Here is a 13287-nt window from a genome sequence, read left to right as displayed (position 1 = left end):
CCTCCCGCCTATCAGCCATTTGGAAACCCGCCCTTATTGACAAACGAGTCCCTAACACAAGGAATGACACCAGACCCACACTCACGAGGTCCACACAGGATGTCACCACCACACATCCACCCAGAAAGCAGACCCAAACCCACACTGATCATGAAGCACGACCAAGGACCAGAAGCCAGACCGCAGCTGCAACATTAGCCATTTCAAACCCCTCCAATCCATACATGCAGCAGACTGACACCCACTATGAAGATGTAGCACGACCACAAACACGAAGCCAAACAACAGCAATGCAGCTCACCAGCTCAAATCCCCCTGCAACTCAGACTAATCTGAGCACAATGAAGCCCCCACCCAAACAGGACATACCCCCAGCCAATCAGAGCACAAAAAAACCCCCATCCAATCAGATCACAGCCAAGCTCCCACCCAATCAGTTCAAACCCCCACTAGCAGTTAAAAAGGAAGAAACAACTGCAATCACACATTGCTCCCAGAAGCACGAAGCTGAAGCCTGAAGATGACGAATGAGACTTCAACTGGGAGTTGAAGTCCACAAGTCTTAAAAGAGCCAAGTTTGCAGACCCCTGGACTAGACTAAGACCTCCAAGGTCTTTTCCAACTCCAAAGCACCGTTGTGATTAGAATAGAATAGAATAGAATAGAATAGAATAGAATAGAATAGAATAGAATAGAATAGAATAGAATAGAATAGAGATTGGAATAAATAGAGAATAGAATAGAATAGAATAGAATAGAATAGAATAGAATAGAATAGGAATAGGAATAGAATAGAATAGAGATTGGAATAAATAGAGAATAAAATAGGAATAGGAATAGGAATAGAATAAAATAGAGATTGGAATAAATAGAGAATAGAATAGAATAGGAATAGGAATAGAATAGAATAGAGATTGGAATAAATAGAGAATAGAATAGTATCAGAAAGAAGAGTGGAGTGGAGTGGAATAGAAATGGAATAGGAATAGAATAAGAATAGGAATGGAATGGAATAGAATAGAATCAGAAAGAAGAGTGAGTGGAATAGGAATAGGAATAGGAAAGGAATAGAATAATAGGAATGAAATAGGAATAGGAATAGAATAGAATAGAATAGAATAACAGAGTTGGAAGGGACCTTGAAGGTCCAACCTGCTCTACAATTTCAACGTTACACTACCTTCTGCGGAGTGGACAAAGTTGAGTCACTCTTTAAAAAGGAAAAAAACCAAAAAAAAAAAAAAGGCTCTCCCAGTCAACTCCCATCTGCAATCTACAGACGGTCATTTAATACCATTTAGTAAGGCAGAAAAATCGACGAAAACAGGAAAGGACAACTTCGAAAATGTTTGTGCAAGCTCTTTGCAACGTGGATCTTGCCAACCTCTACGGGGGTTGATGGCTGTTTTTCTCACAGGCTGCTTGAGGAAGGGGCCGCCATCTCCGATCAGGAGACGCAAAAAAAAAAAACACACAAAAAAAAAACCACCAGCGAATTTCCTCTCGTTCCCGGCCTTTGCAAATATGCTTATCTTTGCATTAGTGGGCATAATAATAAATGTTCCGTAGCTTGCATATTTTTTTTTGGGGGGGGGGGAAAGGGGGGTCCTTCTGACTCCAAGCGCATCCTTCCTGAATTAGCTTTCTGTCTTCGTGATGAGACCCACTAAGGGTAGCAGATGCTTTTTGTGAAATTTTGCAAAAATTGTTTCTGCCGGGCTACGCCGATAGCGCTCGCAGCCCCTGCATTTAATTTTTTGAAGATGGGTTTATTTTTACCCTGTCTTTATTAGTTCATAAGAAACCCAAGATGGGGATCGTATATAATAGCCCTTCCTCCTCCCCTTTTCTCCACAACAACAACCCTGCTTTTTTTAAAATTTGAATTTATATCCCGCCCTTCTCCGAAGACTCAGGGCGGCTTACACTATGTCAAGCAATAGTCTTCATCCATTTGTATATTATATACAAAGTCAACTTATTGGCCCCCCAACAATCTGGGTCCTCATTTTACCTACCTTATAAAGGATGGAAGGCTGAGTCAACCTTGGGCCTGGTGGGACTAGAACCTGCAGTAATTGCAGGCAGCTGTGTTAATAACAGACTGTCTTAGCAGTCTGAGCCACCAGAGGCCCCACCAACCCACTGTGAGGTGGGTTGGGCTGAGAGAAGGAGTGGTCCAAATATTACCCAGCTGGCTTTCATGTGTAAGGTGGGACTAGAACTCCCCGTCTCCTGGTGATTGGGCCGAAGTCACCCAGTCAGATTTTATATATAAGGCGGAACTAGAACTCACCATTGCCTGGTGGTTGGGCCAAGGTCACCTAGTCAAATTTCATACCTAAGGTAGGACTAGAACTCACCGTCTCCTGGTGATTGGCCCAAAGTCACCCAGTCAGCTTTCACTTTTAAGGCAGGACTAGAACTCACCGTCTCCCGGTGATTGGCCCAAAGTCACCCAGTCAACTTTCATGCCTAAGGCAGGACTAGAACTCATTGTCTCCCGGTGATTGGCCCAAAGTCACCCAGTCAACTTTCATACTTAAGGTGGGACTAGAATTCACCGTCTCCTGGTGGTTTGCCCAGAGTCACCCAGTCAGCTTTCATCTTTAAAGCAGGACTAGAACTCACCGTCTCCTGGTGATTGGCCCAGTTACCCAGTCAGCTTTCGAGCATAAGGCGGAACTAGAATTCCCCATCTCCAGGTTTCTACCCTAGTGTCTTAACGACGAGACCAAACGGATGATAACCAAACATTTAACTGAAGATGCAGGCAGAGACCCCACCGTAGGTTCTCATCTTGGGAAGCCGAGTCACCGAGCACAGAAAAAAATATATCACAATTTCCCAGATCAAGAACCACAAATGGTGGACTTTTGCGCCTGAAACTCTGCACCCTAGTGAGGCATGTTAAAAAACACCTAGGAAGAGGTATTTGATGTTAACATTAATGATCGTTTCAATTGCAGTCAAGAAGGAGATTTTTTTTTTTTTTTGTCCTGTAGAGAAAATAAAGTTTTGATTTCTAGTGAGGTCAGCAAGATTATGCAGTTAAACAGATGATCCCAAGCAACGACTCCGGCCCGACGCCCAATGAAAATAATCATGCAATATTCCACGGAAAGCGAGCAGAAAAACTTCCTGGAGGGCTTCCACATAATGAAATGAAAATGACGTGGCCAAATGCATAACAGTTCTCCATTCCTGCTTTCTAGAAATCACATTATTAATGTGCCCGGGGGGAAAAAAAAAGACAGCACAGCCTATTTCTCATTTTCTCCAGAAAAAGTCTTCACGGAAGGAAATAAAATATTAAAGATAGAAAAACGGGAGACTTCCAAACAGAAGTTCCTTGACTTACGGCCACGGCTGAAACCAAAAATTAACCATCGCACTACGCAAGGCGGCGGTTCAAGTGACTCACGCCTGATTTTACAACTGGGTTTGCCAGGGTTGTTAAGCGAACCGCCGCCGTTGTTAAGTGAAGCACATGGGCGTTAAGCAAATCCACCTTCTCCCCACTGACTTTGCTCGGCACAGGAAGGTCGCAAAAGTGGGGAAATCACGTGACCCTGGGGCGCTGCAACCATTATAAACACATGCCAGTTGCTAAGTGCCTGGACGTTTGGATCACGTGACCACGAGGAACTCTGCGACGGTCGTAAGGGCGAGGACCGACCCCCTAAACCCCTGTTTTCAGTGCCGCTGTCATTTTGAAAGTCACTAAGCAAATGGCCGTAAGCGAGGACTGCTTGGATGAGTTCCGCGTGTCTCGTTTTGCGTCAATAATGTTAGTCGTCGGTTTTTTTTTTGTCAACCTGGCGTTTAGCAAGGAGATCGAGTCCTTCCAATGTCTGGAAGCGAATATCTGGCTGTGAAAGTTGATCCCAAATCCTGATAGGATCCGTACTGATTTCAGGGCCTCTTCAATTTCCTTTCTTCGTATTTCCTAGGCTATGTTTTTGCAACCTTGCAGGCAACCTTAAGAGGGGCGAACATCAACTCCCAGAATCCCCTAGCCAGCGTTTGTCAGCTGGGGAATTCTGGGAGCTGGAAGTCCAAATCTCTTACAGTTGCCAAGGCTGAAGAAGATCCAACGATCTCGCCAAATCTCAGCGTTTCACTTGGACTCCGAAGATGTAAGGTTTTTTTTTTTTTTGCAGGTCCTTTATCTGAAGAAGTTTAGAAGGACAGGCTGATGAGAAATTTCACGTTCTATCTTCTAGTCCCCGGGCTGGATCCATCACAAGTTTAGCACAGCCGTGTTTCAATATTTGGCAGGAGGTTGTTTTGTCTCTCCATTTTATTTCTGCCTTTCTTGAATGTCCTCCTTCTCTTCCTCCTCCTCCATACAAATCCCTTCTAGCACTGATGATGTTCCCTAGTTGGGTCATGAGACGTCTGCAAAAAAACCACCAATTTCAGAGAGCACCAAGAACTCCACAGCCCTCCTTTTCTGCCTCCTTTCCTTTCCCTTTTCTTCTTCCTCTTCCTCTCCACAAAGCCTATCTCCTTCCAGCACTGATGATGTATCCTAGTTGGGTCATGAGACGTCTGCAAGGAAACCACCAAGCTCAGAGAGCAAAAAGGACCCCACAGTCCTCCCCCTCCTCTCCTCCTTCTCCACTCCTTCCTCCTCTCTGCAAACCCCCCTCCCTTCTAGCACTGATGATGTTCCCTAGTTGGGTCATGAGACGTCTGCAGGAAAACCACCAAGCTCAGAGGGCACCAAGGACCCCACAGCCCTCCTCCTCCTGTCTGGCATTGATGATGTTCCCTAGTTGGGTCATGAGACGTCTGCAAGGAAACCACCAAGCTTAGAGGGCACCAAGGACCCCACAGCCCTCCTCCTCCTGTCTGGCATTGATGATGTTACCTAGCTGGGTCATGAAATATCTACAAGAAAACAACCAAGCTAAGAGAGCACCAAGGACCCCTTCTACCATTGATGTTGTTCCCTAGTTGGGCCATGAGAGGTCTGCAAGAAAACTACCCAGCACAGTGAGCACCAAGGATCCCACAGCATTTTCATCCTCCTCTTCCTCCTCTCTGCAAAACCCACTCCCTTCAAGCACTGATGATGTTACCTACCTGGGTCATGAAACGTCTGCAGGAAAACAACCAAGCTAAGAGAGCACCAAGGACCTCACACTTGTCCTCCTCCCCCTCTTTCTTTTCCTTCTCTTTCTCCGCCCTGCAAATCCCACTCCCTTCCAGCATTGATGTGGTTCCCTAGTTGGGTCATGAGACGTCTGCAAGAAAACCACCAAGCTCAGAAAGCAACACAAGTACTCCAACAGTCTTCTTCCTTCTCCTTCTTTACTACCAGTCCTCCTTCTCCTCCTCCTCCTCCTCCTCCTCTTCTCCCCCACCCCCCAGGAAAACCTCCGTCATTTTCTGGGTCCAAGTGAAATGCTGAGATATAGCGAGGACATTTGCGTAGGATCGAAGACCAGCAAGCTCTCCCACGGTAAGAAATAAATTTGAATTTTCGTTTTCTTTTTTTCTTTTTTTGCAAATAACGCCACGGGGCTTTGTTGGAAGCGGAAGGAGAGCGAGGCAACCTGCGATGCATTTGTGTGGGGGGGGGGCTGCTCGGGGCACATGGAAGCCAGTCGGGTCATAACCTTTGGGGGGGGAGGGAAAGGGGGGGGCGCGTCATGCATGAGAACGGAAGAAGCACGGAAGGGTTAACGGTGAGATGGCGCCATATACCTCCACTAAGGTCACTCTGAGGGCACTGACAAGTGAGGGCTCAATATCCACCAGCTGAACGGCACTAAAACTCTGAATGTCAAAAGTGGCACAAGGACAACACACAAAACACACACAAACACACACACACACACACAACACGGTTAGAACTGCAAGGCAAACAACAGGTCAATACGGTTAGTCAAAGGATATGCAACCCCCCAAGGCCTTTTCATAGAGCGTTTGCAGGAGAGGTCAGTTCAGATGTCTTCAAACTTGGCCGCTTTAAGACTTGTGGACTCCAACTCCCAGAATTCCCCCGGTCTCCAACATGGCCACTTTAAGACTCGTGGACTCCAACTCCCAGAATTCCCCCGGTTTCCAACATGGCCGCTTTAAGACTCGTGGACTCCAACTCCCAGAATTCCCCTGGTCTCCAAACATGGCCACTTTAAGACTCGTGGACTCCAACTCCCAGAATTCCCCTGGACTCCAACATGGCCACTTTAAGATTCGTGGACTCCAACTCCCAGAATTCCCCCTGGTCTCCAAACATGGCCGCTTTAAGACTCGTGGACTCCAACTCCCAGAATTCCCACAGTCTCCAACATGGCCGCTTTAAGACTCATGGACTCCAGCTCCCAGAATTCCCTTGGACTCCAACATGGCCACTTTAAGACTCGTGGACTCCAACTCCCAGAATTCCCCTGGTCTCCAAACATGGCTGGCTGGAGAATTCTGGGAGTTGAAGTCCGTAAGTCTTAAACTGGCCAAGTTTGAAGACTTCTGGGTCATATAAACCGGGGGGTGGGGGGTCTCCAATCTATTGCAGGCGGGTCCCAAGAGCGGGCGGGCCGGCTTGCACATGGCTTGGCTTGCACAAGTGGCGAGCCGGTGCGCATGCGAGCACAGCCCGACATGCCACACGCAGGGCCCATTTCTGAACAGGGCTTGGAGACCCCCGAGTTAAACCCTAGGCCCTTCTCTTCCGGAAGGAAAAGTCAACGGAGCTCGAAACTTTCCCCTGCTACACCAGACGGTTGTTAAGTGAGTTTTGCGCCCATGTTTATGATTAAGACGTAGGTTATTTCTTGCCACGGTTGTGAAGCGGGTGGGCATAGTTAGTAATACGGTCATTAAGTGAATCTGGCTTCCCCATCAACTTTGCATGTCAGGAGGTCGCACGAAGGGGATGGATCTCCTGACCCTGGGACAGAGCAAGGGTCGTAAGTATGAGTCAGTTGCCAAGGGGGGTGTGTGTGTCCAAATTTGGATCACATGACTACAATGGTCGTAAAGTGTGGGGGGGGAGGGGAAAAGGGTCATAAGTCGCTTTTTTTCAGCGCTGTCGTAACTTTGAATGGGCACCGAGTGGTTGTAAGTGGAGGACTACAGGCAGTCCTCGAGTTACGTCCAGAACATTTCTACGGCTAAGGGAGACGTTTGTTAAGCGAGGTTTGCTTCATCTTATGACCTTCCTTGCCACGCTTGTTAAATGAATCACTGCAGTTCTTAGTGACACCGTTGTTAAGTGAATCCGGTTCCCCCGTTGACTTCGCTAGTCAGAAGGTCGCAAAAGTGGATCACATGGCCCCCAAATACTGCGACCGTCATAAATATGAACCAGTTGCCAAGTGCCTGAATGTTTGATCAAGTGGCCGTTGGGAATGCTGCAACGGTCGTAAGTGTGAAACACCGTGCCGAGTCACTTTTTTCAGTGCCGTTGTAACTTTGAACGGCCACTAAATGAACCGTTGTAAGTCGAGGACTATCTGTATCTGAATTTCAAGGGCACATTTGGAGTTTGTACGGAGGGTCCTTGTATCGAAAGGCCCACCCGTTCCCCCATTTTCTCTTTGGGCGAAGGACAGTTTTGCAAAAGCTTTAAAACTTATTTTATTTATTTATTTATTGAATTTATTTGCCACCCATTTGGTCACAAAACAACTCTGGGCGGCTTCAAGCCTCATTTTTGCTTTAAATCAGTGCTTTCTGACTCTTAGAAATAAAACTAAATGAGGAAAAATAAAACAAAACCCAGAAAAATCACTATTTTTATTTTTTTTTAGCTATCTGGGGACACCCATTGAGCTGGAGATCCATGAGTTTGCAAATATTTCGAGACGTAAATCTTTTAAATATAAATTGGAGTTAATTCTTTGAAACGAAGCAGATAATCGCTTTTTTTTTTTTACGGCTAATTAGTTTTTCGTCCATCTTTGGTCGTAAATCGTGCTTAACATAAACGATTTCTGAAAGTTCTGCAGAGATTCTAGAATGCAGAACCAAGCAATAGGCTGGAAATATAATACACACACACACACACACACATGTTCCTTTAAAATAATCAAGAGGAATCATTTCTACGATCATCCTCTGAATAATCAGATTAATTCGACGGGCTAAAGAAAAGATCTCATCCCCGGTACCATCCTGTCTCCTTAGTTCTAGCTTTTCCTCAGCTTTTTAAAATGTGAATTCTTTTTGTGTGTGTCTTTTTAAGCTGCCCAGAATCGCTTTGTCAGTCGGAGGGGCAGCATAGAAACTTAACAAGTAAATAAATAAAAGGGCTACTTTGATAGGAAAGAATATTATCGGTTATAAAACTCAATGAAACAAGATCAGTTTCTTTCTTTTCCCATAGGGTGGCACAAAAATCAAATCAGGGAAAAAAGAGCTAAAATGATCCCCCTTTCAGATCAAAAGGCCCACTTAAAGACGGGGCTCTTAATTTAGATTTTTACAAACAGGTGGAGGGGTTAAAGGAGAAGTATAGTAACGCACGCCTTTTCTTTGTGGAGCATTTCTCAACTTTAGCAACTTTAAGAGGGGTGGGACTTCAATTCCCAGAATCCCTGAGCCAGCATGGGGAACTGTGGCCCCTTTATGACTCGTGGACTCCAACTCCCAGAATTCCTGAGCCAGTATGGGGAACTATGGCCCCTTTATGACTCGTGGACTTCAACTCCCAGAATTCCTGAGCCAGCATGGGGAACTGGGGCCCCTTTATGACTCGTGGACTTCAACTCCCAGAATTCCTGAGCCAGCATGGGGAACTATGGCCCCTTTATGACTCGTGGACTCCAACTCCCAGAATTCCTGAGCCAGCATGGGGAACTATAGCCCCTTTATGACTCGTGGACTTCAACTTCCAGAATTACTGAGCCAGCATGGGGAACTATGGCCCCTTTATGACTCGTGGACTTCAACTCCCAGAATTCCTGAGCCAGCATGGGGAACTATGGCCCCTTTATGACTTGTGGACTTCAACTCCCAGAATCCCTCAGCCAGCATGGGGAACTATGACCCTTTTATGATCCATGGACTTCAACTCCCAGAATCCCTGAGCCAGCATGGGGAACTATGGCCCTTTTATGACTCGTGGACTTCCAACTCCCAGAATCCCTGAGCCAGCATGGGGAACTGGGGCCCCTTTATGACTTGTGGACTTCAACTCCCAGAATTCCTGAGCCAGCATGGGGAACTATGGCCCCTTTATGACTTGTGGACTTCAACTCCCAGAATCCCTCAGCCAGCATGGGGAATTAAATTAGAGGAACCGAAAAGCACCAGGTGAGTTTCCGGTTTTATATATATATTTTTCCCTGCTGGGGATTCATGCAAAAGTCTGCCTCCCTCCGTTGTGTGTGCTTTTTTTTTGGTCTTGTTCTCCTTGCAGAATGGAAGGGGCCCTCGAAAAGCGTGTACACACATACGCAACACACACAAAAGGAAGCCAAAGCGGTTGGGTTCAAAGTGTGCTTACGGTGTCGCTGTCGCACGGCTGAAACTGGAAGGACTGCGGCTTGTGAAAGACGGGGTTTTCTTGCAAGAAGAGCTGAAAATTGTAATCTCGCACTACCTGAAAAAGAGGGAAAGCAACCGTGTTCAGAGCTGGGTCAGAAGCCGTAAAGGACCAATACAGGTAAGTCCTCGACTTACGATGGTTCATTTAGGGACCGTTCAAAGTTACGACGGCGCCGGAAAATGCGACTTACGACCATTTTTCACACTTACGGCCGTTGCAGCACGTGATCAAAATTCAAACTTTGGGCAGCTGACTCGTATTTATGACGGTTGCAGAGTCCCGGGGTCACATGATCCCCTTTTGCGTCCTTCTGACAAGCAAAATCGATGGGGAAACCAGATTCGCTTAACAGCCGTGTTACAAACTTAGCAACTGCCGTGATTCCGTTAACAACTGCGGCAGGAGAGGTCGTAAAATGGGGGCAAAATTCACTTGTCTCGCTTAGCAATGGAAATTTTGGGCTCCACTGTGGTCGTAAATCAGAGTGGTGCGGTGGCCTAGAGGAGGAGCTCTCGCCTCACAATCAGGAGGCTGTGAGTTCGATCCTTGGTAGAGGCAGATATTTTTCTCTCTGGGCACGATGAGAATTTATCTGCCGAACAAAACTCCGCCCTAGCAACAGGAAAGGCATCCGGCCAGTAAACACTCAGCTCCATTCCGTTGCCCAGACTCCACCCCGCAAGGGATTATGGGGTCATTAAAAGGAGATGATTGTGGTCATAAATCGAGAAACTTCCTGTACAGGGAGTCCTTGACTTGCGATCACCATTGGGACTGCAGCTCCCGTCGCTAAACAGGGTGGTTGTTAAGCGAAACATTTCCAATTTTATGATCATTTTCGCAGACGGCGTTAAGAGAGTCACATAGCCGTTAAATGAACCTGCCTTCCCCCACTGACTTTGCAGATCACAAATGGAGATCTCGTGATCCCCAGGATTAGGTTAACCGTAACCCTAACCATCATAAATACATGCCAAGTGTCTGAATTTTGATCATGTGACTGTGGGAACGCTGCCACGGTCGTAAATGCGAGGAACGATAGTACGCCACCTTTTTTCCAGCACCGCTGCAAATTCGAATGGTTGCTAATGGTCGTGACTTGAGAACTTACCTGCTGTGCTGAAATTATTAAAACAACACATTCCTACAATTGAACTGCATATAACAATGGACAGATCCGTTGTTCTTAAATAAAAAGCCAATCCAGAAAACATTCCTATTTATTTACTGTATTTTTATTCTAAAAATTCCTAGCCAGCCAACTGCTCAATTGCAGGAAATAATTATGGCACCTTTTTTAAAAATACGTGTACATGTTTGTTTTTTTTAATGCCGGTATCGGGTTTTTAATCTCTCTAAAAACAGACTATAGACTCTGCTATGGAACTCAGACTTGTCACAACGGTAATGAAAAGAACATTCAGCCTCAGGTTAAAGTGAAATAACAGGAAAATAAAAGTCACACGTAAATTAAGGCAGGTTTAACCACAAAGGCTTATCCAAATACCTGAAAAGAGGCAGGAAGGGGGATTAACCCTCAAAACTGTCAACCTCAAAAGTAAATCGTTTTAAGGTGAAGAAAATGGGTTGTTTAACATTTGGGGAATCCAGTTGCGGTTCTAATCTACACGCTCTTCTTCCAAAGAGCTCCTTTTTCCAAATTAATTTGAATTTCCAAAATTGTGTCTAATCCAATTCTATCCTTTTTTGTTTAATAACGAACCGATTGAAAGTAGTTCACAGATAGCGTTCCAAGTGCCATAGCATCCAATTCAAAACATGAAAACAATACAACAAGTAATAATATTTATGGGATAACAACATTCAAGTGATCTTTTATAATAGCTTAAGATGGTCTGTTTGGTTTTCATTCTACACACAAGATTGGAATTGACAGAACACACCCATCCTTGTTGATTTGGGTCCGTCACTCTGTGGAGCAGCTATACAGAAAGCCCTCGACTTATGACCACAATTCAGCCCAAAATTTCTCTTGCTAAGCGAGGCAGTTGATAACTGAGCTTCATCCCATTTTACGACCTTTCTTGCCACCGTTGTTAAGTGAATCGGTGCGACTGATAAATGAGTAACCCGGTGGTTAAGTGAACCTGACTTTGCTTGGCGGAAGGTCGCAAAAGGGGATCACGTGACCCCGGGACACTGCGACCGTCATAAATATGAACCCAGTTTGCCAAGCGACTGAATTTTGATCACAGTGATTGTGGGGAGGTTGCAACAGTGAAAAAGTAAATGTAAGAAATATGATCAGAAATATACTGCTCAAAAAAAAATAAAGGGAACACCTACACAACACAACGTGCTGTATTTAAAAAGAATTATTTCATTCCTTCAGATCTAGGATGTCTTACAGTATGCAGTAAAGGGAACACAAAAATACTGTAAGACATTCTAGATCTGAAGGAATGAAGTATTGTTATTAAATACAGCACATTGTGTTGTATAGGTGTTCCCTTTATTTTTTTGAGCAGTTTATTTGTATTAAAATGTATGACATGCAGAATATGGTGACTAACATAAAAATAACATTGAAATACTGAATAACTAAATAATGAAGGATTATAAATTGAACAAGCAAATAATGGAAGGACTTCAATTTAGCATACCGTATTTTTCGGAGTATAAGACGCATCTTTTTCCCCCCAAAAAGAGGGTGAAAATCTGGGTGCGTCTTATACTCCGAATGTAGCCCTGCCCAGCTTCTCAAACGGAGGTTTCAGAGGCTGAAAGAAGCTTCAGAAAAAAAGCCCCCAAATGGAGCTTCAGAAAAAAAGCCCCCAAACAGAGCTTCAGAAAAAAGGCCCCCAAACAGAGCTTCAGAAAAAAAGCCCCCAAATGGATCTTCAGAAAAAAGGCCCCCAAACAGAGCTTCAGAGAAGAAGCCCCCAAACAGAGCTTCAGAAAAAAGGCCTCCAAACGGAGCTTCAGAAAAAAAGCCCCCAAACGGAGCTTCAGAAAAAAAGCTCCCAAACAGAGCTTCAGAAAAAAAGTCCCCAAACGGAGCTTCAGAAAAGAAGCCCCCAAACGGAGCGTCAGAAAAGAAGCCCCCAAACGGAGCTTCAAAAAAAAGGCCCCCAAACGGAGCTTCAGAAAAAAGGCCCCCAAACGGAGCTTCAGAAAAAAAGCCCCCAAACAGAGCTTCAGAAAAAAGGCCCCCAAACGGAGCTTCAGAAAAAAGGCCTCCAAACGGAGCTTCAGAAAAAAAAGCCCCCAAACGGAGCTTCAGAAAAAAAGCTCCCAAACAGAGCTTCAGAAAAAAAGCCCCCAAACAGAGCTTCAGAAAAAAGGCCTCCAAACGGAGCTTCAGAAAAAAGGCCTCCAAACGGAGCTTCAGGAAAAAAAGCTCCCAAACAGAGCTTCAGAAAAAAGGCCTCCAAACAGAGCTTCATAAAAGAAGCCCCCAAACAGAGCTTCATAAAAGAAGCCCCCAAACAGAGCTTCATAAAAGAAGCCCCCAAACAGAGCTTCAGAAAAAAGGCCTCCAAACAGAGCTTCAGAAAAGAAGGCCCCAAACAGAGCTTTAGAGGCTTTTTTCTGAAGTTCTGTTTTGGAGGCTTTCAGAGGCAGAAAAAAAGCAAAAAAAAAAAGCAAGGCACAGAGCTCACAACCAAGGAACCTGTTGCTAAAATTCACCTCTGGGAACAGCTGATTGGGGGTATTCCAGGAGACCAATCTACCTGCCAATCAGCTTTTCTCTTATTTTCCTCCCCAAAAAGTAACGTGCGTCTTATACTTCAAAAAATCCGGTAAATGTTTATATTATTATT

The 13287-nt window shown here is 45.2% G+C and overlaps 1 protein-coding gene across 1 annotated transcript in view; it reads right to left on the bottom strand.

Annotated features, from left to right (window-relative positions):
* FCHSD2 (FCH and double SH3 domains 2) overlaps positions 1-13287 on the bottom strand; it is a 212883-nt gene that overhangs the window by 49595 nt on the left and 150001 nt on the right. Inside the window, exon 9 of the mRNA XM_058185398.1 lies at positions 9461-9556. Coding sequence (XP_058041381.1) covers positions 9461-9556 — 96 coding nt within the window. The remainder of the gene's footprint in view (positions 1-9460; positions 9557-13287) is intronic.

This window comes from Ahaetulla prasina, chromosome 5, assembly GCF_028640845.1.
Source record: "Ahaetulla prasina isolate Xishuangbanna chromosome 5, ASM2864084v1, whole genome shotgun sequence".
Taxonomy (NCBI): Eukaryota; Metazoa; Chordata; class Lepidosauria; order Squamata; family Colubridae; genus Ahaetulla; species Ahaetulla prasina.
This window is presented reverse-complemented; position numbering and strand designations above follow the sequence as displayed.